Here is a 25,158-nt window from a genome sequence, read left to right on the forward strand (position 1 = left end):
GTGCTCCCATGGCATTCCCATATGCCCCAAACATCAATTCATGTTTCCCATTCATTCATCTTGCAGGCATCAAAATGTTGATTAGCATCTCCTTAGAATGCTGTGAAGAATCGAGTCATATCTTTGATTCCCATTCTGCATTGAGAGAAATCAAGGCGCAGAGAAACCGGGATGAAAGCTACCGGGAAGGCACGCCGGGGCTGGGGCAGAAGCGGGGAGCCCCCGGGCTGGTCCCCGGCGCTGCCCCGGCCTCCAGCACCGCTTCATGGAAATCGTGGGCACGTCTTCCAACAGACGTAAAATTCTTCTTTGGCTAAGAATCGAAGTTTGTTCTACATGGAAGCACAGGCTGCCATTCGTGAACATTATCAGAATCTTTAAATAGAATAAAAAGCCTAGCATTCTGTATTACAAACCCTTGATTTCAGAACTGTGTCTGGTACACCTAACCGTAGGATTTTAAACCTAGATAGAGGTAGTCAGATCCACGGCAGAAAGCTGCAGGCAGCGCTGGTGCAGAACCACGGTCACTGCCGGGCTCAGGCACACAGTCTCGGCTCTTGATTCCTTACTGCTGCCTAAAAGCTCTTAATAACTGAAAACCAACAGAGGCTCTGAGAAAACAGGCAGACTGTGCTGGGCAGTGAATGTCTTGTGTGCTTCTAATATACATGACAGTCCCTACTATGAGGCAGGGTTACAGCAGAGGTTCCCGTTTGCTGAAAAAGTCTTCAAGTCAAGAGCCTGAACCAATGTAACATTAAACAAGTGCACCTGCACCTCAGAAACAAATAATTCCAGCAGGGATTGACGTTGCTGTGGATACAGAGGGAAGAGCAGCTCAAAGATACTGGTGAGCAGGGAGGGATTAGAGTATCTAGGGAAATAAGTAAAAGGTGTTGGGTTTCAGTGCACAGTTCTGGAGGACGGTTGCAAAAGAAAGTCTAGACATCCCTGTCCTCAAAATACAACAGGATTGCCATTTACTGTGAGCATAATCAAAGGAACAAACAAAAAAGTTTGAGTACATTATTTATATATATCCTGGATTTTGCAAAATCTGTTAGCATATTCCTTGCTAACTTTTCTGGATTTTTGCCTGTTGTCTTGCTACTTTATTTTTTCCTTGTGTGCATGATGTAATGATGGAGGCTTAGATGGCGACGACCACCTAAACAAATGATTTAATTAATTGCTTTCATTAAAACTCTCATTATCACAAATAATAAGTCAAATCACTTCTGTTACAAAAAATAAAGTGCAGTGAAGTAGCCTACATGAACCTAAGCATTTTAATTTATTTGAAATGAAGCACCACGCTTTTTTAATTTTTCCCAGTCATTTACAGAAACTAAAATAAAAAAGGGTGACAGAAGATAATGCCTTATCTGCCTACCAAAATTGGTATCTATGTGTATGCAATGCAAAATCTTTAAACAATAACTTTAATATTTGAAATCATAACCTATCCAAAAATAAAGTCCTAATTAGATCCTCAGCTTCACTGCAGCAGAGCACCTGTAATAATGGCAGCTCTTGATGGTTCTAAAAATCCTAACAAATAGTCTGTGTTCAGCACTGGATGCTGAAAACTTAGTTGTGGTAAGTTCTCGCATTGATGAAACTCTGAAATCAGAGAAATCTCTGTCCTGCAACAACAACAACAACAAAGGAACCTGAACAGGAAGGAGCCTGGACCGCGCAATGATGACAAGAGTCCCAGCAAACAACCTGGTGTTCAGCGCACCGAAACTCAAAGTGCCCAGCTCTAAGTCCCACCATAAAAGGCAGATACAGATAGCAGTTCTTGTTTTCCCAAGTAATGTAACAATTCACCCGAAGGAGGACTTTTTTTTTTTAAGGAAAGATCAGCACCCTGAATATTTCAAGAACAAACTGATCGGGACACAACTTGGAGAACAGACTTCTCCAAAAGGAAAAGATTTTCTTACAAATTTTCCAGCTCTACACAAAACTACAACTAGAATGGTCAGCTTAAAGGTTGCTAATATTAATAACACCACAGAAAACACACTCACTCACGTTTTCCCTAAAAGATCAATATGTTACTTAGCAGTACAGGCTCTGAGCAGCCTTTACGAGCGAGGGGTATCCACACTGCCGCTGTATTTGCTCAGACACAGCCCATGGCTCCCTCGGGCAGAGCTGCGAAAGCCCTTCCCTTCTCCGGCAGCAGGATTGCACTCACACAGGTCAGAACCTGCACAAACCCCGTCCGAAGCGACGTGAGCACAGGGCCGTGTCCCTGCAGGATGCCACACGATGCCATTCTACCAGCGACTGATCCGACCCCCCTTGGTCATGAAGCATTTAGGAAGAGTCGGTAACAGCAGCAGCAGAAAGCGCTCACTGTTTCTATCAACAATCACCAGAAGCGCCTGTTCTCAGGAACCTCGTGTAGGTGGCTCAGTGACAGCCCTCGGAGCTGCAGCTTCGCTGCTGACCAAAAGATGTCCAGCTAAAAGTTATCCCGCTTTAATTACGAGTAAACAAAGATAAGCCACTTCTCCAATGGGTCCACCTCAGGAAAAAGTGTTAAGATTGTGAATGAATTTGCTCTGTGAAAGAGGGGATAACCACCAAGCCTTTACTGGGACACTTCTCAACGCGAGGGTCAAGAAAGGGGTTTTCCACATACTCGTTCGCTCTATAAACTGCAGCCAAGGTGACTCCTCCTCCCGAGACCAGCAAGAGATGCACCAAGAACACCACCGACTGAAACAGAAAGATCGGTGAGTCTGACTGTGGGTAGCTCACATTTAACATGACTGCTGCTTCGCACACCAGGGGATAGACGTATCAGTTGCTCACTTCAGTGGGAGAATTCACATCTTCCTCTTCTCGGAACACAACTATTTCCATTCCAAAACAGGCCACACCATTGGTGAAATTTATCACTTACTTTAATTCACAAAACATTCTTCTAAATTGCTCAGAACAGACATTAAAAAGAAAACGTTTGGTTCTGATTTGGATTTTTAAAAAAAAAATCAAGATGCAATTTCTTTAAAAATAGAAGAGCCACTTCTTTTTAATGACACCTCCAGAAAACAATTTGTCATGTCTCAATGACACAGGACTTGGAGGCACCTCCTTGCTGCTGCAGTCCAGTGACCCCCGTCGCAAGACCAAAAACAAGCAGCCACAAACTTCCCATAAACTTTCCAAGCCCCGTTTTGAAGATCTAGTGTCCTTTCCACCTTGTAATTTTAAGGCTTGTCTCTTTTGCCCTCAGTGCTGGCCCTTTTCCTAGATAACATAATAAAAACATTAGCAACTCTGACTGCTACATTTCAGTTCTTTTATTAATTTCTCCGTTTTTAGGTAGCTTTACCCCACAATCCTGATTTCTTCCTGCACGTCACCAGACATGCCTTTTTCCAGTTTCTTCTTTCAAACTCCTATCCCCACCGTAACTGATTTTTCCGAAACAACTCAGCCACCTTCTGTCACTGTCACTGCTTTTATCCGTCCCAACCAGCCCTCATTTCCCAGCAGCTGTTCCTGCTCTCCTCACCTGTGTCACCTCAGCTTTCCCTGCTCTTTCCTGCACCATTCTTCTCTGCTGATTGGGGCTCTTTACTGTAATTCAGTTGAGTCCTTTTTCCTTTGTTAGACTAATTCTTTTCCACACTTTGCTTCTCAGCTGATGTCGACCTTTGCAGTTTTCCCACTAAGCTCTCCTCCCTCCTTCCCCACCCTCGTTACACTTTCTTCTCCCAGCTCTGACTCTTGCCCGCACTTCCATGGGCCACGCCAGGTTTCCATTGTGCACATCAGTTACAGCACAGCACATGCAAACACCAGAGTTCAGCATTTAACAGCAAACTTCTAACACCACCTAAAACTAAGTTTTAAGTACTCACTTACTTACACGTTGGCCTGTTCACTCCTTTAGTGTAATATCACTGCAGGCTCAAATGTGAATGGCCTCAGCATTCTGCACGGAGAAACACTGCCAGCATAAACTGAGCTTCTGTAGCAAGTACAAACCAAATTGTGACTCCTCTGACTATCCAGCTACAGATTTCTTAGGAGGCTCTTTCCAAAAATACAGTATTCACTCAAGATCTGTGGTATTTCCAGGATTAGCTTATTAAAATCACTGTGGCAAAGTCCTTATGGCGTGAATTGTTACAGGACAGAATAGGAACATCTAAAGGGCTCTTTCCTTGGCCCATCCAAATCCATGGCTGAACTGACACATCCATATGCTGACAGGGGAACATCCATAGCTACAAAGTGAGCAAGATTAGTGCTGCCACCCCAAACGGGAGTTGGCTTTGAACTTGACCAAATCAAAGGACTATCCAACCACTGCTTTAGTGAGAGCATTTCCGCACTAAAATGTCAATTTCCATTCCATAAATGTTTCAGTATTTCATCCTGTTCAGAGCATAAAACAGAGCAATTACTTTTCTAGACAGAAAATGAGGGTATCTGATGATGGCCTTGGTAGTTACAGTCTCTAGCTGTTTAAACCTAATCACCTGGCAGATTCAAAGTCACAGTGCAGAGACATCACCACCATTTTCCACAATAAAGATACCTTATTGGGCAGTAAAACTAGAGTGTGGCTGAAATTTTGCTGGTTTGTCTGCTCCTGTGTGAACATTTCAGTGAATAACACACGGTGCAAATTCCAGATTGTTAACAGGACATTTTTTAGCCTTATTGCCAAACAGCCATGTTAAAACTAAGGGTTTTTTTTGTTTATGGCTGTCTACTCACCAGACCCCAATTTTCCATACTATTGCAGAGCAGATTAATATTTTGACTCTGTGATGTTTCTTGGTGCAGATTTGGCACTCTGCCTTCACAGAGATGGAAACGTAAGCACCCTAGAAAAGCCCCTGGATGCCAAGAGACTTCACTTGAATTTGAAGGGACTGAGATCTGCACCAACATTTTTGTCCCAGCTTATGGCCAAGGACCACGCATTCTCCTCCTGGCAGCACGAGCACGCAGGGAGGGAAGATCCTCATCAAAGTTTGATGTTGCAAGGCACGGCAGCGCCACGTCCTCCTGACAGCTGGCAGCGGGCAAGGCCAAGGACAGGCTGGCAGAGGCAGCCGGGCGCAAACATCTGCAGGCAGCAGCTGTGGATCGGGCCCGCAGCACCCGACGCTGGCAGCGCGCTGAGCACAGCTGCCTGCCGGTATTGCAGCCGTGGGACGGAACAGCTCCGAGAGCTGCAGCACAGAGCCGCTGGCGCCCGCCCTTCCCCAGGGCAATGCGGGGCTGCTCCGGCACCTCCGTCCCCACCGGCCCGTGCCCTGCGGCTCAGGGGGACCCAAGTGACGCCCGACTGATGCCGAGACACTGGTGACCGGCCCCTCCTGGGGAAACAGGGCACCCAAAGGATGGGTCACAGCTCGCACAGCACAGGGCGGCACGTGGGCACCAGAAGCTATCGCACCGCAGCCCTGTGGAGCTCCATCTAACCAACCAGCCCCTGTCAGAAACGTGGGGAACCACAGAACACCACACGCAGTGAAGATCCACCATCTCATTACTGTATCTCACGTACTCCCAGCTCTCATTTCAGTATAAGCTGCATTCAGACTCGCCTCCTCCCTGGGATCTGGAGGGTAATCACAGCAATCCAGAAAAAAGCCTTAACATTTCAGCTCATCGAGCATTTAGAAAAAATAGGCAAGTACCTTCAAATAGCCATCTTCATTTGTCACAACCCTCACTCTGCACATTAGAGTACGTATGAACAAGAATCAAATCCACATTAATCAGAGGGCAGGATCACAACCACCCCACTAGCAGTCTGAACAGTCTCCTGTGCTCCAAAACCAACCACAGGCACTTCAGAGACTGCTCTGAAGAACTCAATAGCTACTTCTCTGCAACAGCTCTGCGAGACAAACGTCAAACAGAGAACAATAAATAAGAACAGAGGAGATTGTACATCTCCCCACCGCTTTAGCAGAGAACTGGCAAAGCGACATGCAGTGTTTGCACTTGGAATGCTTCTTTCCTTGCTCTGAACCGCGTTGATCAGAGCACGCAGCCGCTGCGGGCAGTCGGGTCACCGAGCTCTGCTCAGAGCTGCTGAACAGCCAGGCTCATGTCACACTGCTCACTAGGACGGGTGTGACAAACACAATATATCATTCCATGTACAGCTTTGTGGCTCATTTCAGTTTTCAAACGGGCCTTTTATGAGAAAACTACTATTTCCCAGATCAGTTTTAATATGCAACAAGAAGTTATGAGTATTCATATATAAATAGTAACAAAAGAAAACCTACAGATACAGAGTGTGAAAGAATAGTGCAGGCTCAGACAAGTGGTTGCATATGTTTAAAGGGCAAGTACCTGAAGCTGAAATAACCTTATTTAAAACTGAAACCTGTCTCTAAAGCAGGAACATAGCTCTAAAGTAAGCACCGAGTATGGCTGTTCGCAGAGGCATGTCCAGCGGCTGTTGGGCAGGCTGGTCCTGGCTCCCGCCTGCTCTCCACCACTGACGGGCTCTTTGTGAGCCCGGCTGCGCAACACGGCCAGATATCACCCACCGTGTTTGTCTCCGTCACAGCTCCATCTCCGCTCACCAGAAACGACGAAGGCAACAATGTCTGCAGGACGCGGACCCGCTGACACTGAACACGTGGGCGACTACAACATTGTTCTGGATCTGCCTTGGTATGACAAAAAGGCAGTCAAAAGGAAGCACATGTATATCGATTCATGTGGCAAAGATAGATAGTATGAAACAATGAAGATCACTAAACCATTCATTACATGTTAGCTCTGTGATCAGCAAGTATGCACTAACTATTTAATTAGTCAACTAATTAGTGACAGGCAACATGGAAGGCTTCAGATGTTCTCAGACAAATGCAAAGATAAAAAGCCTAATTAAACAGCAAGCATTATGCTAAGTATTGCCAAACAGGACAGATGTGCAGGATATTGTATAATTCTGTGCTGCCAGATAACGGCAGTCGGAGCTGCTCTGTCAGAAACCGTGTTTGCAAAATCCCTGCCGTTCCTGAGCTAATCTGAGAAGCCTTTAACTCACAAAGGGCAATGCTGTCCCGCAGACAACAGCTCACAGATTTACTGTGTTAGAATCTACTTTAGAAGTTCAGGGCTTTGACAAAAAATACACTTTAATCCACTTGCTTTTAAAATGCAATAATTATTTCAATGCACCCAAATGGAAATAAATCTGTTTCACAACATTTTCATTCAAAATACTGTGATCTTAGCCACCATTCACTCTTTGCTATTTTGCGTAGCACATTATGTATATTTCCAGTGTCCTCAGAGAATAAGTCATTGTTTACACCAGAGGTTAGATTAAGTAGGTTTTCCAAATCATGGATTAAAAAGGGTTTTCCCTATAATCAGAAGACAATAACACTTTCCACAGCTATATGCAAAGAGGTGGATACAAAGCTAATTGGTTCACTCCACTGGAACCAATGACAAGACAGTGCTGTGAGCGAGATTTCTGCGTTCCTGCAGCCAAACTCCGTCACCTGCCCTCAGGGCACGCTGGTTAGCGTGCTGCTCCATGAACCAGCCACCAGAATCAGCTGAAAAAGCCAGTTTTTAATTGTATGTTCTTCTGGCCTAACGCTGCTGCCATGACCATCCTTCTTAAATGGCCAAAGAAAACAAGAAACAAAAAACCCCTCTGCCCTCCTGGTAAATTACTATTCAACAGTGAAGTTACTTTTAAAGCATACAGTATTTGGGAATATGAAGAGATTAAAATGCTGGGCTGCAGCTTATATTTAGGGGAACGCTGGTTTAACTGAGGACTGTGCAACTCAGTACCCTCAATTCTAGCTGTTCACACTTTCCAAAATAAATTAACTGCAGTTGCTATTTCTCCTGCTGAACCTCACCTCCAATAACTGGTATTTGCAGAACTCTCAACTGAACCCATTAATCCTTTTCTCGTATTCAGAGGTACTGATTTTCTGTATTCACGAAAACAGATCTTACACTTGCAAATAATTTTCAGATACAAATTTAATACCTGCAAGCTGAATATTCAAAACTTTTTTTCATTTATAAATTTAGTATACGCATACTTGGTCTCAGTGGTGATAAAGTTTTAAAAACTTCCTTTGGTCTTAAATCAGACTCCTTTTTAGGGGCTTCACTCACACCATCTGTCAATGTTAGTGGCTCATGATACTGCCAGTGCAAGTGGGTGGCACGGACGTATTTACTGGAATGTCTGACAAAACCTTTCTTGTACTTTTTTTTTCCCCCAAAGACCAAGTCACTCAAGGGAAACTAAAAATAAATAGAACTTGTATTGCAGCTTAACCTCCCTTTGGAGCTTCTTTACTTGCTCCACCCCAGCGCTGCCAGGGCCTTCCCCAGGGCCCAGCAAAGGGGTGGCAGCAGCCAGGGGCACTGACAGGGACAGGATTTGTTCAGTTGCTGCTTCTCCGTCAGGAGTGGACACCACTCAGAGTCTACACTGCTTTAACAAACTGTCTGATGCTGCTACCTTTTATATAAGCCTTGTCTTAGTGCAAGGGGAAGCAGGTAATTGCACTGCCCAGGAGGAGCCTCATGCAGGGATTGTGGGAATCACGATTCCTTCCCTGCTCACCATGCTCCTGCGGGGAAGTTAATTACTGCAGCAATTTATGATGCCCAGCGCCCCAGCCCCGCTGCCCAGCTCGCTGCAGCTCCTCAGTGCTGCACCGCGGGCTCCAGAGCTGTCACTCCTGTCCCACGGGCTGCGGGTGAGAGGGTCCTGCCAGCACCACCGCCTCCGGCGTCCCACCAGCTCTTGAATAAAACGCTCACGTGCATCCTAAACACAAGTAGCTCTACAGCTGAAAACACGTCTGCATGTGATTACACTCCAAGAAGAAATATCAGCAGGAGATAATTATTCGAATGGTGAAACATGAATAATGAGCTCACCTTCACAGACCTAGTGTTAGACTACGCACAATGGGCACAGCTCTCCAGGGCTCGGAGCACCCCCAGCAGCAGGAAGACACTTCCCTGCGAGCAGGTCATTGCACATCCTCACACGCAGCATTTCTGTGCTGCCCTTTGATGTGATGGGCACCGCTGTGGGTGCAGCAGCGCTCTGAGCTCTGCCCGCAGCAGCGGTTTGTGACCAGAGCTCACCGAGCTGGTTCGGTGCAGCCCAGCGATGCTCAGTGTCCCCAGCAGCGCCCTGAGCTCTGCCCGCAGCAGCCGTTTGTGACCAGAGCTCACCGAGCTGGTTCGGTGCAGCCCAGCGATGCTCAGTGTCCCCAGCAGCGCCCTGAGCTCTGCCCGCAGCAGCGGTTTGTGACCAGAGCTCACCGAGCTGGTTCGGTGCAGCCCAGCGATGCTCAGTGTCCCCAGCAGCGCTCTGAGCTCTGCCCGCAGCAGCGGTTTGTGACCAGAGCTCACCGAGCTGGTTCGGTGCAGCTCAGTGTCTCCAGCAGCGCTCTGAGCTCTGCCCGCAGCAGCGGTTTGTGACCAGAGCTCACCGAGCTGGTTCGGTGCAGCCCAGCGATGCTCAGTGTCCCCAGCAGCGCCCTGAGCTCTGCCCGCAGCAGCGGTTTGTGACCAGAGCTCACCGAGCTGGTTCGGTGCAGCCCAGCGATGCTCAGTGTCCCCAGCAGCGCTCTGAGCTCTGCCCGCAGCAGCGGTTTGTGACCAGAGCTCACCGAGCTGGTTCGGTGCAGCCCAGCGATGCTCAGTGTCCCCAGCAGCGCTCTGAGCTCTGCCCGCAGCAGCGGTTTGTGACCAGAGCTCACCGAGCTGGTTCGGTGCAGCTCAGTGTCTCCAGCAGCGCTCTGAGCTCTGCCCGCAGCAGCGGTTTGTGACCAGAGCTCACCGAGCTGGTTCGGTGCAGCCCAGCGATGCTCAGTGTCCCCAGCAGCGCCCTGAGCTCTGCCCGCAGCAGCGGTTTGTGACCAGAGCTCACCGAGCTGGTTCGGTGCAGCCCAGCGATGCTCAGTGTCCCCAGCAGCGCTCTGAGCTCTGCCCGCAGCAGCGGTTTGTGACCAGAGCTCACCGAGCTGGTTCGGTGCAGCCCAGCGATGCTCAGTGTCCCCAGCAGCGCTCTGAGCTCTGCCCGCAGCAGCGGTTTGTGACCAGAGCTCACAGAGCTGCTTCGGTGCAGCCCAGCGATGCTCAGTGTCTCCAGCAGCGCTCTGAGCTCTGCCCGCAGCAGCGGTTTGTGACCAGAGCTCACCGAGCTGGTTCGGTGCAGCCCAGCGATGCTCAGTGTCCCCAGCAGCGCTCTGAGCTCTGCCCGCAGCAGCAGTTTGTGACCAGAGCTCACAGAGCTGCTTCGGTGCAGCCCAGCGATGCTCAGTGTCCCCAGCAGCGCTCTGAGCTCTGCCCGCAGCAGTGGTTTGTGACCAGAGCTCACAGAGCTGCTTCGGTGCAGCCCCGCGCTGCCCAGCCTCCCTGGCACGCTCTGCCACGGGCCCAGGCAGCAGCTCGCCGTGAGGAGAAGCCATTCCTCTGCCCAAGGAAAAACGTACCTCTGCAGTCTCAAACGAGTTGAAAACACTTGTAAAATCTAGTTCTAACAATCATTATGGAGGTAAGTGAATTATATTTGTGTGTTTCCATGGTGACTGATAATGTAAAACAATTAAGTATGAAGAATAATGAGGAGAAAACTACTTCCTCATTTTAAGGATTAGGGGCTTACAAATTGATTCAATCTAGCTATTTTTAGTGCACATAACCTTTGCAAAGAATGTTAGAAAATTATGAGTAAAGTAAGCTAAATTGTATGGAAAGGCCTTCACATTGATCAGAAGACTTTATCTGCTGCTGCTGCGAAAATTAAAACCGTAATCTTTCTTAAATTTATACATACATTAATATAAATTCTGTGCCATTCTGCACTAAGCGTGGACTGCTTGCATTTTGTGTTCTCAGAGCGCTACTCAATGTCTCCGAAGCGGGAGCACTCACCTTGTGCAGCGCTAAGAGAAGCATCTCCCCACGTACCAGGACGCGTTCTGCAAGAGCTCTGCTTGAACGCGGTTCAGACAAAGCTGAGCAGTGCTGCTGAGGTGTGTCAGAGCAGGACAACTCCCAAGGACTGCCCTGCGCACACCGTGCTGTCTGTCTGTCCTGCTCACCATGGAAAGGCTTTGCTTCTGCCTGCCTGACTTGGAGCGTAAATATGCTTTGTCTTTCCCTCGCAGGATTTCATACTGAAAGCACAGTCATGAACAGCACAGGACGAATAACAAGAAAGTGGCTAATAGCTCTAAGGTACATTTTAAAATGAATCTTGAGCGAAACTCAAAGTCTAAAAGGTGCTGAGAACAGGAGGATGAGAGGAAAACTATTTTATGCCAAGAGGGGATGCTCTACAGGGAGTCAGGAACTAAGGGAAAAAAGGAAGAAGCAGGTGGGTTTTCTTCACTGCTCCAGCAATATAACAACATCCATGAAGTAATTCAACTTCTCTTGCTGTATTGATATTTTAATTTGTGACGTTATTAACGGTTGTTGTAGAAATACAAACTCTTGGCTTAACTGAAAAAAACAGGGAAAATTTTAAATTCTCTGCCAACCATAAAAAGGCCAGCCTCTCTTAGTTTTTGCAACAAACATTTTGGTGTAACTGTCGCATTCGGAATTTTAATTTTATATTAATTTCTGCAAGCCTTTCAACTTTTTACATGCACAGATACTCCAACCTTTAACATCTCATACTTGGACACAGACTAAAGCACGTCTCTAAATGGAGGAGGCAAGCCCCTTCAAACAAAAGGTAACGTGTTCTCAGGAAAAGAAATCAGCTACAAGACTTACCAAAAAACAAGTGTTTCCAGAAAAGAGATTCCAACATCAGATGCACCAACCACGACAATTTTAGTGTTGATAGAAGCTCTGGATTCCAGCAGCAGTTTTCGATTTATGTGGTTCAATGAATAACTCAACTGTAAAAAATACGTAAAATTACATAGAAATGCATTAAAAAAACCAGTGAAAGTCTGCTAAGAATCATTAAACCACCAGCAATGCATTACCTTGCATTCATACAAAACTTATTATGGCTCACTGACATGACTAATACTATGATTATTCTGTGCACAGCACAAGGTAGCGCAGTAGGTAAGTGGTACTAAAATGCTGAAATATGTGCATGTTTAATAGGTCACAGAAAATTAGCAGAGCTTAATGGTCTGTCTGCTCCTGGAAAAGATGCTGCCGAGTCCTTGCAAGAGAGGAGAAAACACTGTCTCTTCTAGAATGTAGTGCCTTGCAGCTAACACCTGCGCAAGATACAGTTACATAAACTTAAGGCCATTTTTATACATTCTAGAGCAGTTTTTACTCTTGCTGGTTTATTTATGGAAATGGTTTTACTTGTCAATTAATTAGAAACTTGTAACTTGGAATATTTTTGTGTGTTTATCTGAAAAATCTCTTTCAAAATGCTAGAATTAACCTTCTTTTTTCTTGAACAGAGAGCAGCTACATGGAAAGCCAGGCCGGCAGAGGAGTAAACTAGTATCTCAGTGCCACTCAGATCAATACTCTGGCCAAAAATCTTACTATAAAATTTTTAATTACTAGCTTCTCAGTTTCTATTCTTCATACATACACCGGTTAAGACAATAAGCTCCATGTTTGGGTTTTGTTGTTGTTGTTTTGTGTCTCTAAGTCTCACTAGCTAACAGATTCTCAAAATAAATATGCAAGAAATGGTCAAGAGATAATATTGCATGCGACAATTTATTTTTTTTCCTGCTCTGAGCTATATTTAGTTTTCAAATTCCTGATGAAAGGGAAATACTTTCCATCATGCGGTACAGCACACTTCACATTTTTCATATTGCTTTGGGTTGTATACACTCACATTTCACAGAATGCATAATTGCAGATTCATACGTGCACTGAAGAGACAAATCAAACACAGAGCTACTTTTATTATTTGTCAGACACTTCTATATATTTCTGCTGTGTCACTTAGGCAGGAAGCAATCTAAGACTTCCAACAGGTTTTCCTCTATTACGAATAGGAGACAGAGGGTTAATAAAATTAAGTGCCCTAAATTCCTCCTATGAAATTATGGTAGAAATATAAATTCCATATATTAGTTGACAGAGTAACTCAATATATGAAGAGTAAGTATTTTATTTTAAAGCTATGGTAATGACATTAGCCTTCTCAAGAAGTACCTGGCACGTTGAGATCCCCAAGAGATCTCTTTCCCTGTCTGTGCACTGGTGGAGACCCCAGCTGGGATTGCAGCATCGCCTCGCTACAGGAGAATCGTCTGTGGAATGCGCTAGAAGGCTGTCCTGTACCTTAACGAAGGATTATGGACCCGCTACTTGCAAACCGTCATAGCTATATAGCAAGTAACCTAAAACGTGGCAAAATTAAACATCTTCGTTGGTCAGGCAACATGATTTTTTGCCGTCAGATAAACGTTCTTGCGGCTGCAGTTCATCACAGTGCACCGATGACATCCAGTGGTGAGCCAGACTCAGCTCAGGGACCCGACTTCCCTGGGAACATTCCGGAAGCCGTGTTAAGCGGCGGAGCAGCCTGAGGTGGGCGATGCAGATGTGTGAAGCCCACACGCACCTGCAGCCCCGCACTGGGGCTTGGCTGAGGCACAGAGCGGCTGCCACGCTGCACACATCGCTCTTACGTTGTACAGCATCTGCACGTCTCGACCAACAAGCCAGACAATCTAACTCAAAACCAGCACTTTGAACATGGTTAAACACTTCCTACAGCAGGACTTGCCAGTGAGAAGTGGTTTGATCATGATAATGTATCTATAACATCTCCACATTTCAGGAACTGAAAAAAACTTTTACATTCCATTGAAAACGTACATCAGTGGAAGAGATTTTAAGAAATTAAAAGAACCAATGCCAATTATTAAAGACATGCCCCATGGCTTAAAATAAAGCTTGGAGTATGATTTTTATAATATACCAAATGGGTACACCCCAACTACAACATCTGACATTGTTCTGCAAGCGCTGACACCTGGGGAGATCTCATGGTGCTGCAAACCGGCACTGAGGACACTGTGCCCTGAACTTGACATCCATGTTCCTTGGGCTTGTGAGCTCTGCAGACAAGAACTCCAACAGGGTATTTCTGCAGCTGTCTAGAAATGCAATGCCTTCTGGAGGAAAAATTGTTAGTGATGTTTTTGCTGAGATGTGGCTTTTAACAAAATTAATAAAATGGTAAAAAGAACATGAAGAGAAACTACTTGTTATATATCTAATAAAACAAAATAACTAGACGGGAACGTCAGCAGCTAATAGAATAAACCCAATAGACCTTAACAGCAATACCAAGTTCAAACATCTCCTTCTACGGCAGTGTTGTATTTCTGCTTTGTTTTTTAAAGATACTCCAACAATGAAATACAAAGCAGTAACACAATTTCCCAGGGAAGAGTTGTATCTAATTTATGAAATGGCTTCTGTATCAATGATACAAAGGCAGCAGATGAGTAGAATAGAACCATTTTTGTTCACCACACAATGGCCCCAACGCCAACAGCTGTCATACTTCAGAAATCACCTTTCTAACAGCTAAGTACACGAAACGGCCCCAGGGAGTGAGGAATTAGGTGGATTGGTCCCATAATGCCACCTTATTCTAACAAAATGTCAGGACAAATGACTACATATGCTCCCCAGAGGAGTCATCAGACATCATAATTGATGGTTCAATAGCACACTCTAACTTGTTTATTTTGTATCTGATTTATTAAATAAAACAGCAACGGTTAACTAATGTAAGGCAAAACGCAATCATAGGCACTGTTAGAAAAGGCATACATAGCTCAGAATAAAAGGCACTTTCTCTGATGATCAAGAAGAGTGTTTTGCCCCTCCCCAGCCTGTACCTGGCAGCCTGTGCCACAGCCCCCCCGTCGCGCTGCAGCCACCTGGGAGGGCAGAGGTGCCCGCGGGGACAGCGCTGGCCTGGCGGGTCACACCCGGGACACGCGTCCATGCGCGCACACTGGGCCCTGCAGACTTCACCGCCGTTAAAAACGCTCATGCACTTCTCAGAGTACTCCACTGGAACCACAAATGCGCACATAAATCACCTTTCACTTATGATCTCACACCACAACGCGTGCCAGAGTAGGATTAATTTATAGCATTAAAAACTCACACATCCTTCTACCCCAAGTAACCAATGGAAAAAGATACATGAAATAATTATTTGGTTTTATCAAACGCGTTTGCTTGCATGTTTTCCTTTGCATTTCAGAGCACGCAGAGCAGGACAGATGCACCATGCACGGCGGGCTCTGCACCAGCAGCCATGCAGCGTGCACACTGCCTGGGGATGCACTCAGCAACACACAGGGTGCTACACACACGGACAATGCTCTGTACCTGCTTTTAGTTCTGGTCTTAAACTCTGGACCCAGGGCTATTTGTAGGATTTCTAAAAATATCTATTGTAATTGTTTTACAATAGGCCTGTTTTTATAGCAAACGTTACCTTCATTGAAACAGAAAACATGGAAACCACCTAGAAATGAAAAACCAAGTTGGAGAGAGGACTTTGACAGAAAAGGAGCAGCGCTGTGTTCTGAACTGGTATTGGCGAACAGATCCCAGTAAAACACCAGCAGTGTGTCCAACAGCTTTACACACATCGCTGCAACTCTTCATGCAAAGACTCCGTAACACAGCAGAATTTAGACTTGATTTTCTTACACACTGAGGACTTGGGCCTTATCTAGCTAAACACACTTAATTGTTTGCTAAATTGTGAGCATGTTAAAGTGCTCCTGAATTCCAAAGCACTGCTCAGGGTACTCCAAGATAAACGCGGACCAACTCATTGGTTACGTACTCAGCATCTTCACCGAGCTGTCCTGACCACAGCAAGTACCAGGAGCCACGGGAGGGACCCCCCCCGTCTGTCTGCAATGCTTGGCTTTTCATTTAGCGTTTGTCAATGAGACCTGAGTGAGAGTTACTGCTGCACAGGATCTACAGAACTGGAACTGGTACTGTAAAAACCATCAGGAAGAGTAAAAAGGATTAACAAGCCCGTTCCTAGATTAGTGCTGAGGTCAGCGATCATGGTGGGCAAACAAGGGAGTGAAGAAACAGCTATTTTAATTTCAAGCTCCATTTGAATCATAAGGAAAAAAAGAAAAATCAATGTATACCAAGGACATATGTACAAAAATTATTGGAAAACACATGCTTTTTCAGCCTGCATTATATTTTTTTCTAAATACTAGCTACATTCCAAAACGGTTTCATTAGGAATGTCTGCAAACATGTTTTCAAAAGCTGTTTCCAAGCATTTGTGGATTTACACAAACACCAGCAACAGAAAGAAAAGTAAAAGGAAATACAACTGTTATGAAGACTGCATCTTTAACCATTTTGTCATCTTTGTTAAAGAATTCTTTATGATGTAAAACCAGTTTGCACAGATAATACCTAGCTTTTATGTAATATTTTTCATCCATAGACCTCAAAGGCTTTTATGAATGAAGTCAGTATTATTAAACCCAACCTTATATGGGTAAATGCTGATCTTCAGCTTCTGGAAGAACAGGCTATATATTCATAACCAATCCTATGCCAATCCCTCTGAAATCAGAGATTCCCTGTGAAAAGCAGCGAAGCACAGCAGGGCACAGACACAAACATTTACTTTCCTTGCCGAACCACTGTTACCATGGTAAGAAACTGCTTTTTCCTTTCGGCATTAACATTTGGATTCCCAGCCCAACTGGGGCTGGGCAGTTCACACCTGCAGAAGGATCTCAGGCTTGGTTCCTGCTTGGCCTGAAAGCACAAATAGCTGAATAACAAATGGGGCCACTTCCCAGGAGTTTGGTTCCCCTCTCTTGCAGGGCAGAACGTGCTGTCCAGGAGGGCACAGAATGCAATCTCAGCCACTTAGGCTGGCACGGGGTAAAGCACGAGGCTGGCTCTCGGGGTTTACGTTCCCCCAATTTTAACCTAAAGAAATCTGCTTGATCGAGACCAATCCTCATGTTAAGGAAGTCACTGATCCTCTGACAGCTGTCACTGCTTCCCAGTTCATCTTTGGCTGTTATTTATCGCTTCCCACAAGGTATTCTCAGAAGTGGGGAAAGCAGGTAGTAAACAGATTATTTTTTTTTTTCCAAGATTAAACAACAAAAAAAAGTAGCAACATCTAGGAACTTCAGCCTAAAGTATCTCCTAGATATTATCTAGCTGGACTCCCAACATAAATGTGGAAGGAAACACAGGAGAGGTTGGGCTGGATGGCTTTCAGTTCTGTATGCCAAACTGCCAAGCTTCCATGACACATCACAGGTCTGTTATACATGACATGAAGAAGCAGGACTGATTTACCCTTGGAGATGATCTGGCTGGGCCCAAAGGCACGATGGCAAAGCTGGAGCTGCTGACTCTGGGCATTACTCTGCACCCCTGCACGGAGAGGGCTGGGGCCGGGAAACGCTTCCCAGGTATCGGGGCTGACCGAATCCTTTAAATCCTGCTTTGGGGGGCATAATTATTAACACGCTAGTCAGGCATTCCAATCAAGTAACTAAGTAGACTCCAAATGACATAATTTTAAATCGAAGCTTGTTCTTTACTGACATTACACAAGAGAAGTTGGGAATCTAACTGCCTGAACCAAAGCCATTAAAAAGTAATGGGCAAATACTCATTTATTCTAATTGGCTGTGAATGTAAATGGATATGGGAAATACTTTCCTGCACTAGGGCCAGGTTCTGAGCAGCCAAAGACCATCGTTACCTTAAACAATGTCTCCTTAACTTCATGTGTTTATTTTACAGAGCTCTTGTACCAGAGTATGCGCTGATTATACCGCTTTCACGTAGAATAAGCAAAATATAACAAAATTAGGAATCACCTATGAACAGAAAAATCATATGTAACTGAAAGCATTGCTAGCATTCCCAGACATTAAATTATTTTCTTCCGCAATGAACGAAGGGACCTCCTTAAGCTTTGATTTTAAGCAAGTCCTGCCTCACATCTCCGGTCCAGCTCCAAAAGGCACTGTGAAAAAACCTGAACATCCTTGACGAGACTGAACTGGAAAGATCTCTCAGTGCTGGCTGGCTCAGGAGGGTGTCCCTGCAAGGGCTTCTCTTGAGAGAAGATGTCACAACACATCACAGCTGCCCCAACACCATCTCAAACAGGACGGTGTGAGCTCTGGAAGGGGAGAACACAGAAGCAGCTCTGACCACTTTGCCTGCTCCGCACTCAGACCCAGGGCAACAGGGGAGCATTTCCTACATGGACTGAATTAGTTGAAAAATGCAAGAGATGTATAACGTTAAAAGCTTTAAAAAAAAGTAAAACACATCACCACATTCATATGGAGAATAATGAACATGAGGTAACTAAATAACAGTACAAGGGTAGAAGAGGAGATTGATTTGTAGCTAACTAGAGTCATATTTTAGTGACAGCAGCTGAGGGTCTCCATTTGGTAAGAGTGAACGTTATCCTTCTGTGGAAAAAATGTCTATAACCTCCTTACAAGCTGGAATTACGCTGCTTGCAAAGTCAATCTACAAAATGCTTTGAAAAAGCTTTAAAACAAGCCTGAGCTGTTTTTAAGCAGAAATGACTATTTTAGTTTGCTGCAAATGTCATTAACACCTGTATAGTACTGACACCATGCTTTCAAAACAAAGATAGGTCATCTTTCTTTTAATTTCACACATGCACATAAGTGGTAAACATTCAGAGCATTCCTGTTAATGATGCCATCTGGTGCCTCCTATAATTGTGTAATATTCAGCCTTCCAAACAAGATGTAATGGCAGCAACACAGAAAACCCACTGACATTTACAGTAAGGAAATTTATTATCAGCCATCAGTTCCGAATGACTGTGTTTGCATGACTGGTGCTGCTATAAAATCATCACCTTTACCAAACAAGTGGAGGTACAACAAATAATGGATTTTAATCCATGCCCATACTATAAAAGCATTAAAAATTCATTACTCAAGCATGATAGCATCTTAAACAACAGTTACTTTAAAAATTAATACTACTTTTCTGGTTAAGTGAAAACTATAGACACCAACCCTTTGTAACACCAACATGTTCTTGTACAAATTGTAAGACATAGGAATGCTTCTGTTTTAGTTTTGATAAATGAATCTTGGTATTTAAACAGCACGGAATTCTCTTGCCCATCCTACCTAGGCTCTCTTTGCTATATTACTTCTTATTAGTGCTGATTTCCTACAAAGTCAGAAGCCCCTTTGCTACAAGGTGGCCAGCTCTCAGGGAAAACAGCACCAGCAGCTTTTCTGCCCCACTCCAGGTAATTCAGCACACTTCACTCTGATCCCAGCAGGAGAAGGCAGGGCCAGCAGCGGTGCCTATCGCTGTGTGATGCCCCAGCCCTGGAGGGGAGCAGACACCCCCCGGGGCTGCAGGGCTGAGCAGCATCCAGACCGCGCTCACACACTGCAGGGCAGAGGTTTGCTGTGTTACAGCCCCTGTGTGAGCAGCATCCAGACCGCGCTCACACACTGCAGGGCAGAGGTTTGCTGTGTTACAGTCCCTGTGTGAGCAGCATCCAGACCGCGCTCACACACTGCAGGGCAGAGGTTTGCTGTGTTACAGCCCCTGTGTGAGCAGCATCCAGACCGCGCTCACACACTGCAGGGCAGAGGTTTGCTGTGTTACAGCCCCTGTGTGAGCAGCATCCAGACCGCGCTCACACACTGCAGGGCAGAGGTTTGCTGTGTTACAGCCCCTGTGTGAGCAGCATCCAGACCGCTCTCACACACTGCAGGGCAGAGGTTTGCTGTGTTACAGCCCCTGTGTGAGCAGCATCCAGACTGCTCTCACACACTGCAGGGCAGAGGTTTGCTGTGTTACAGCCCTTGTATCCGTACCTGTCCACCCTCTTGACATCTCTCTTTGGCCACACAAGTGAACATCTTGCTCCCTCAATTTCGCTCAGCTGTTCAGTGCGAAGCAAAAAGCTTTGCTTGTTCAGAACAGGTTGTTCTGTTGTACACAACCTCTGCCCCCCACGTTTTAAAATCTACTTACGTTAATTCATTTTTATTATCGTTTAAATGCCACTGAGTTAGGTTTTTCCAGCCATGCTCTAAACTAGCTGGGACCTTCAGTCACGCATTGTGAACGTACCTTCCTTTTCCCTGCTTTCCTGCACCCTGACAGCAAGGTTTAATTGCCCATGTTTCAGTTCTGAGCCCTTCCTGCTCCCCTTTCCCAACAGGTGAGGGTAATGGATTATACTCAGTCTGGGCTGTTGATCCAAAACATTCAAATCCTGTTCAGTTTTTTCAGTGAGAAGTATCGAGGAAGGTGGTGTCAGGTATGTCCCAGCTACACAGACACTGACACACAAGTGAAGGGTTATGGCAACTGCTAATTAGCCAGCCTAACGTCAGAAAGTAGAAGCTACAAAGAGTGAAATGCCTCAAGAGTTTGCTGAGGGAGACACTACCATCTAGAGAAGAGCTTCCTATAAAAAAACCTCATCTATATCAGTTTTATTTTCCTTTCCAAACAAGCTGCCCCAAAAATGAAAGTTTCTATTTCACTATTTTTCTGTTTTACCTGATAGCTAAAATTTTCTAGAAACCCTGGCAGAGTGGACATATTTTATCATTTTAAAGTCCTGAAACTTTAGAATGGACATAAAACAAGCTCATTTAATAGAGAATGGCCCAGGACCATACTTAGACTTGCAACTCATATGAGTATCTTCTGCAATACAAATAATATGATGTATTGTTTGAAGACAGATTAAAAATATTAATTATTTTCTCTCATTTTATTTACCAAAAGAAAAAAAAATCTTTTAAACTGCTTTCAGGACATTTATTCATAGCACTTGCCATAAGCATCAGCCTGAAATCAAGTAAACACCCAAAAATACACGCATACTGGCAATGAAATCTATTAAGTTAGCTGTGCCTTGTATTCCAATTTCTTCTTGAATCTTACATCAACGTTTACCATTTCTTCTGTGGTTAAGCTTCTATTTTTCCCAGCCTACAAACAGGAAGGCAGGTTTTCGGCCTCTTCTCCTGTTCCTGTGGCCACAGGCCTGCTCTGCTCAGCACCCAGTTTGCACACCCCTCCAATGGCACCAGGACTTGGGGTGCGCGCAGAGCACCCGCGTGCAAAGCAGCACATACCCCTGGTAACCTGACAGCCACAGCTCCGGGCCTGCTCCAGGGGAAACCAGGACACAAACAGTTCTGCTCAAAATGGTGAAGGGAAAAGCCTCTTTTAAATAAAAGAAACTGGATGTCTGCTATGCTTTAGTAACTGTTCTGTCATCTTTTTATAAGCTATAGCAGAAAAATACCCCAATTCTGAACTGTGCAATAAAACATGACAGCTCAAATATAGCCATGAAATTAAAAAAAAAAAATACAATAAACCAAATAGCATGAATAATAATGAAAGGGCAGAAACAAGGAAATTCAACAGATGTGTGACATTTTTGTTCTTCATTGTGGATCAGTTATTCTTGTTAATTATATCACCTATTCTTCCCTTTCATTGATAATTACATGAAACAGATGGATAACAGAATGCTCCCAGATGGTGAAAAAGCAAACAAGTTTATAAATTGTTTATTTATGAAGAAATCATTAAAAATTATTTAATTATCTACAGTTTTCTACTCCGCCAATGATTAAATGCACTGTAAAGGCCAGCAGCACTTTATAAGATATTCAGTATTCTGTTGTAACCAACTGGTTTTTAAGGTAACATGACTGAAATGACTGACAGATGTGCAAAACACAATCACAATCTAATCTGTTTTAACACTGTGGGAATTAAGATTTTGAGTCTTTGAATCTTCTGCCAATTGGCACTTCGATACTGGTGACTGATTCAGAATACAAAACTCAGAGATCTCCTTTTGATTTGGAACAGCTGTAGAGAGTGTTTGATGTAAGGAGCGGCCAGGAGCTCGTGCAGGTCTGTGTCCCCACACCCTGCAGCACGGCAGATGTTGGCCTGACGCAATGCTGAGCGAGTATGTGCAAACCCCGATGTGCTGCAGAGGCACAGGCTGAACAGGCAGCCCAGAGCCCGGGCTCTTGCAGGGCTGGATGCAAATGAGATCATTAGCATCTGTGCCATTCCAGAGGGCTGCAACAGGAGACAGGCAGCTTAATGCCTCCCACTCCGTGCCTTCTCGGCCAGTCCTCACCTGATTTATCTAAATCTCTTCAGCAGAGCAACACGAGAAAGAGTTTCATAGGAACAGACATAGAAAATCAGCAGGAAAAAAAAAAAAAAAAAGTATCTGCCATCTCAAGGAGTGGGGTAAAAAACATACTCTGTCATTTGGGACTGTTATAGGAAGATATTACTATGTTCATAAGAATTTGCAGCCCTTCAGGAAATGAAGATTCGCAGCTTGGGAAGTGATGGGTCTTCTGATGCAGAGATGAAGCAGCACAGAATTATGGATTAAAAGAGAGTGAAAAAATTGTGGTTGCTTAAAAACCTATGTCAAGTTTTAATAAAAAGGCTGGGCAGAGAAGAGGAGCAGGTAGAGTTCCTAAACTCTGTATTTCTTCAGTCAGTCATTTTAAGGATAAGCAAAGAGGCAATGCAAACCAAAAGCCTGGATCTAACTAGAAACAATATTGAACCAAAGACACAGGGAGAACAGGGTGGTTGGAAAACTGCAGTTAAATAGTCGCTCAGGTAATGGTAATTTCTGTTTGTATACGATAAATTCCTGGATTTTAAGAGCAAATCTCTCTACCTTACATCTAGCTCTCCCAGAGTGCCTACAGAAGAAGGACCTTTGCTTTCTTGGACACCATGAACTCCCGCTCCTGCTGCCTGCTAGAGCAGAAGCAAGGCCAGCGGCCCATGGCAGGGTGGCACATGGGGACTCCCCCTTTTTGAGTTTTCCAGACACCGCAGTAGAACAGAGAGATCTGACAGAGGGACAATGAGAACAAGTTACCACAGACTTAACATTTCTGGTGCTCATCTGTCTGTAACAACTGATCCAGCCCTGCAGGAAAACCACCTCTCCAGCGCAGCCAAGGTCCATCTGGACTGGCAACGCATGGGGATTAGCCAAGGGCAAAGCTTTTCTGATTTAGACTGCTGCTCTCACTTCTAGCTTTGGTGGAAGGAAACGGGAAAAAGAGTCCTTGTGGGTCCTGGTTGGGTTGTCTGTACTGGGTCAATATTTCTGAGTGAATCTCTTCATGCTCACAAGCAGGCTGAACGTATTACAGAGACACAGCAAGAGATGGAGCTCCGGGGCTCCCGCTGTGCCCTCTCTGAGATCCTGAGCCACTAATGGCCCATGCAGATATACACACACAAACCCAGAGCTGTGCCTAGACACCGCGCGGCTGAGCTGCCGAGCCGCAAGCTGCTCCTGGGAAAAATAAATTCTGCAGTAAGAAAAGGAGAGAGCGAGCTCAAAAAAGGCCGGAACAAGAGGAAGGCAGCTAAAAAAGCAGTAGATGAGAAGCAGATGTTGATGGGTAGATATCAAGGGGCATCTTTTGGGTATCAAAGTAAGAATTTCATTACAGTTATCTCCATCATAAACGATACGCAAGCAATTAATTAGAACAGGCAGTGAAATTAAAATTCTACATTTCTGAAACTGACTTGCATTTACAACCTTTGTATTGTAGTTTACATGAAAAAAATCCTGACATGACTGCAGAGCTATCTACACCAAGAATTGCAACAATAAGCTGTCCTCCAGCTTGCAGGACCAAAGTGGCATGGGTTAACATCAGAAAGAAGTGCTTGCCCATATGAGAAGGCCAAGACCCCTCAGCTAAAACCAGCTTGGCGAGCTGGAACAGAGAAGTGTGATAAAGAAATGAGGAGCAGTCTCAACTATTCGGGATCTCTGCTTACCTAAAGCCTTCCTGCCCCATCCTGTTCAGAACCACCATAACAAAGCCAATAGCAGGTGTTTTCTCCTCACTGCAATCCAGTGCTTGCCTCAGACAATTTCCCACCAACTCCCACTCCAGCCTCTTTGTCTGCCTTTCGCTTTTCTCCCTCTCTTCTCCAGGCTTTCCTTACAACACTGTTTCTTCATCTCCCTTTTACCTCACTTCCTAGCCTGCTAACATCTGCTACAAACAAAATGTGTCACACAGTATTTTTTAAAGGTGACAATTCTCAGCCTTTCCATTTTGCAGAGTTATGACATACAACTTCTTGGTGGGATATTTTGCTCTTTGCAACACAGATTGTGTCTTTCTGTTTACAGAGTGCCTGAGCAGGCCTTTTGATTGCTACAAAAAGGTAGAAGTATAATCATTTTGTCCTACTGCAATTTGATTAATTTTATAAAATATACCTCATTTTATTTGCAACTTAGCTGCAGGATTTTACAGGAAAGAGTAAGATTATTGATGGGGCTGGATCTTCCTTTCTGAAACATCAGAGCATCTACTGCCGGGCTCCTACCAGAGCTAGCAAGACATCCAAGAGCGGGATTAGCTTCCTCCTTTCCCCAGTACACTCAGTCCCCTCTGGTGCGTTACCTCTTGAGCTGTAAAGCTTTCCCAGTGTATGGTGGCCAAAGGTCATTTCATTCACCCAACAAGGAGCCAGTTTAGCTGTGTATGGTTTCAAATTCTTGGTGTTTCAGCAAACTACAGGCAGCAGTAGCAAACTAGCTTTATCCTCGAGTTACCACCCCAGATGTCAAGTTTGATAGAACAGTCTGTCCAAAATCCATAATTAATGCTGGTGCATATGCATGGATACTTATACAGCGGTTAGCCTTCATTTTTCTTTTCAGCAAAACTTTGTTATTGAAAATCATGCACATTTTATTAAATAGAAATTCATCAAACTTTTGAGATTTTAAACCATTATCTCACCACCTGCAACTCTCTCAAATCCTCAGAAAGAACCTGGGAATAGAGCAGACAACAGATCTGCAAATCTCTCAAACGTTGGAAGCCTGATCTTCCAGCTCCAAACAACATGCTTAGATGAGCTTTTCTAGTACGACAGCAACAGTTCATTTGAAAGATAAAATAGGAAGTAGTTTAAAGAACAGCATTGGTTAGTTTATTCTGCAGAGCAAGGCAGGGAGGCACACATTGAGGGAAGACTGTTCAGAGCAGAACTCAGACCAACGGCCTCAGCCACGTT

General features: G+C 44.8%; 1 protein-coding gene across 4 annotated transcripts in view; it reads right to left on the bottom strand.

Annotated features, from left to right (window-relative positions):
- The window catches only part of CFAP61 (cilia and flagella associated protein 61), a 94,702-nt gene that overhangs the window by 40,986 nt on the left and 28,558 nt on the right, over positions 1 to 25,158 (bottom strand). For all 4 annotated transcript variants that reach the window (XM_065631662.1, XM_065631658.1, XM_065631660.1 and 1 more), the window contains one exon: positions 11,797 to 11,924. In XM_065631662.1, coding sequence (XP_065487734.1) covers positions 11,797 to 11,924 — 128 coding nt within the window. The remainder of the gene's footprint in view (positions 1 to 11,796; positions 11,925 to 25,158) is intronic.

Source organism: Caloenas nicobarica, chromosome 3, assembly GCF_036013445.1.
Source record: "Caloenas nicobarica isolate bCalNic1 chromosome 3, bCalNic1.hap1, whole genome shotgun sequence".
NCBI classification, from domain to species: Eukaryota; Metazoa; Chordata; class Aves; order Columbiformes; family Columbidae; genus Caloenas; species Caloenas nicobarica.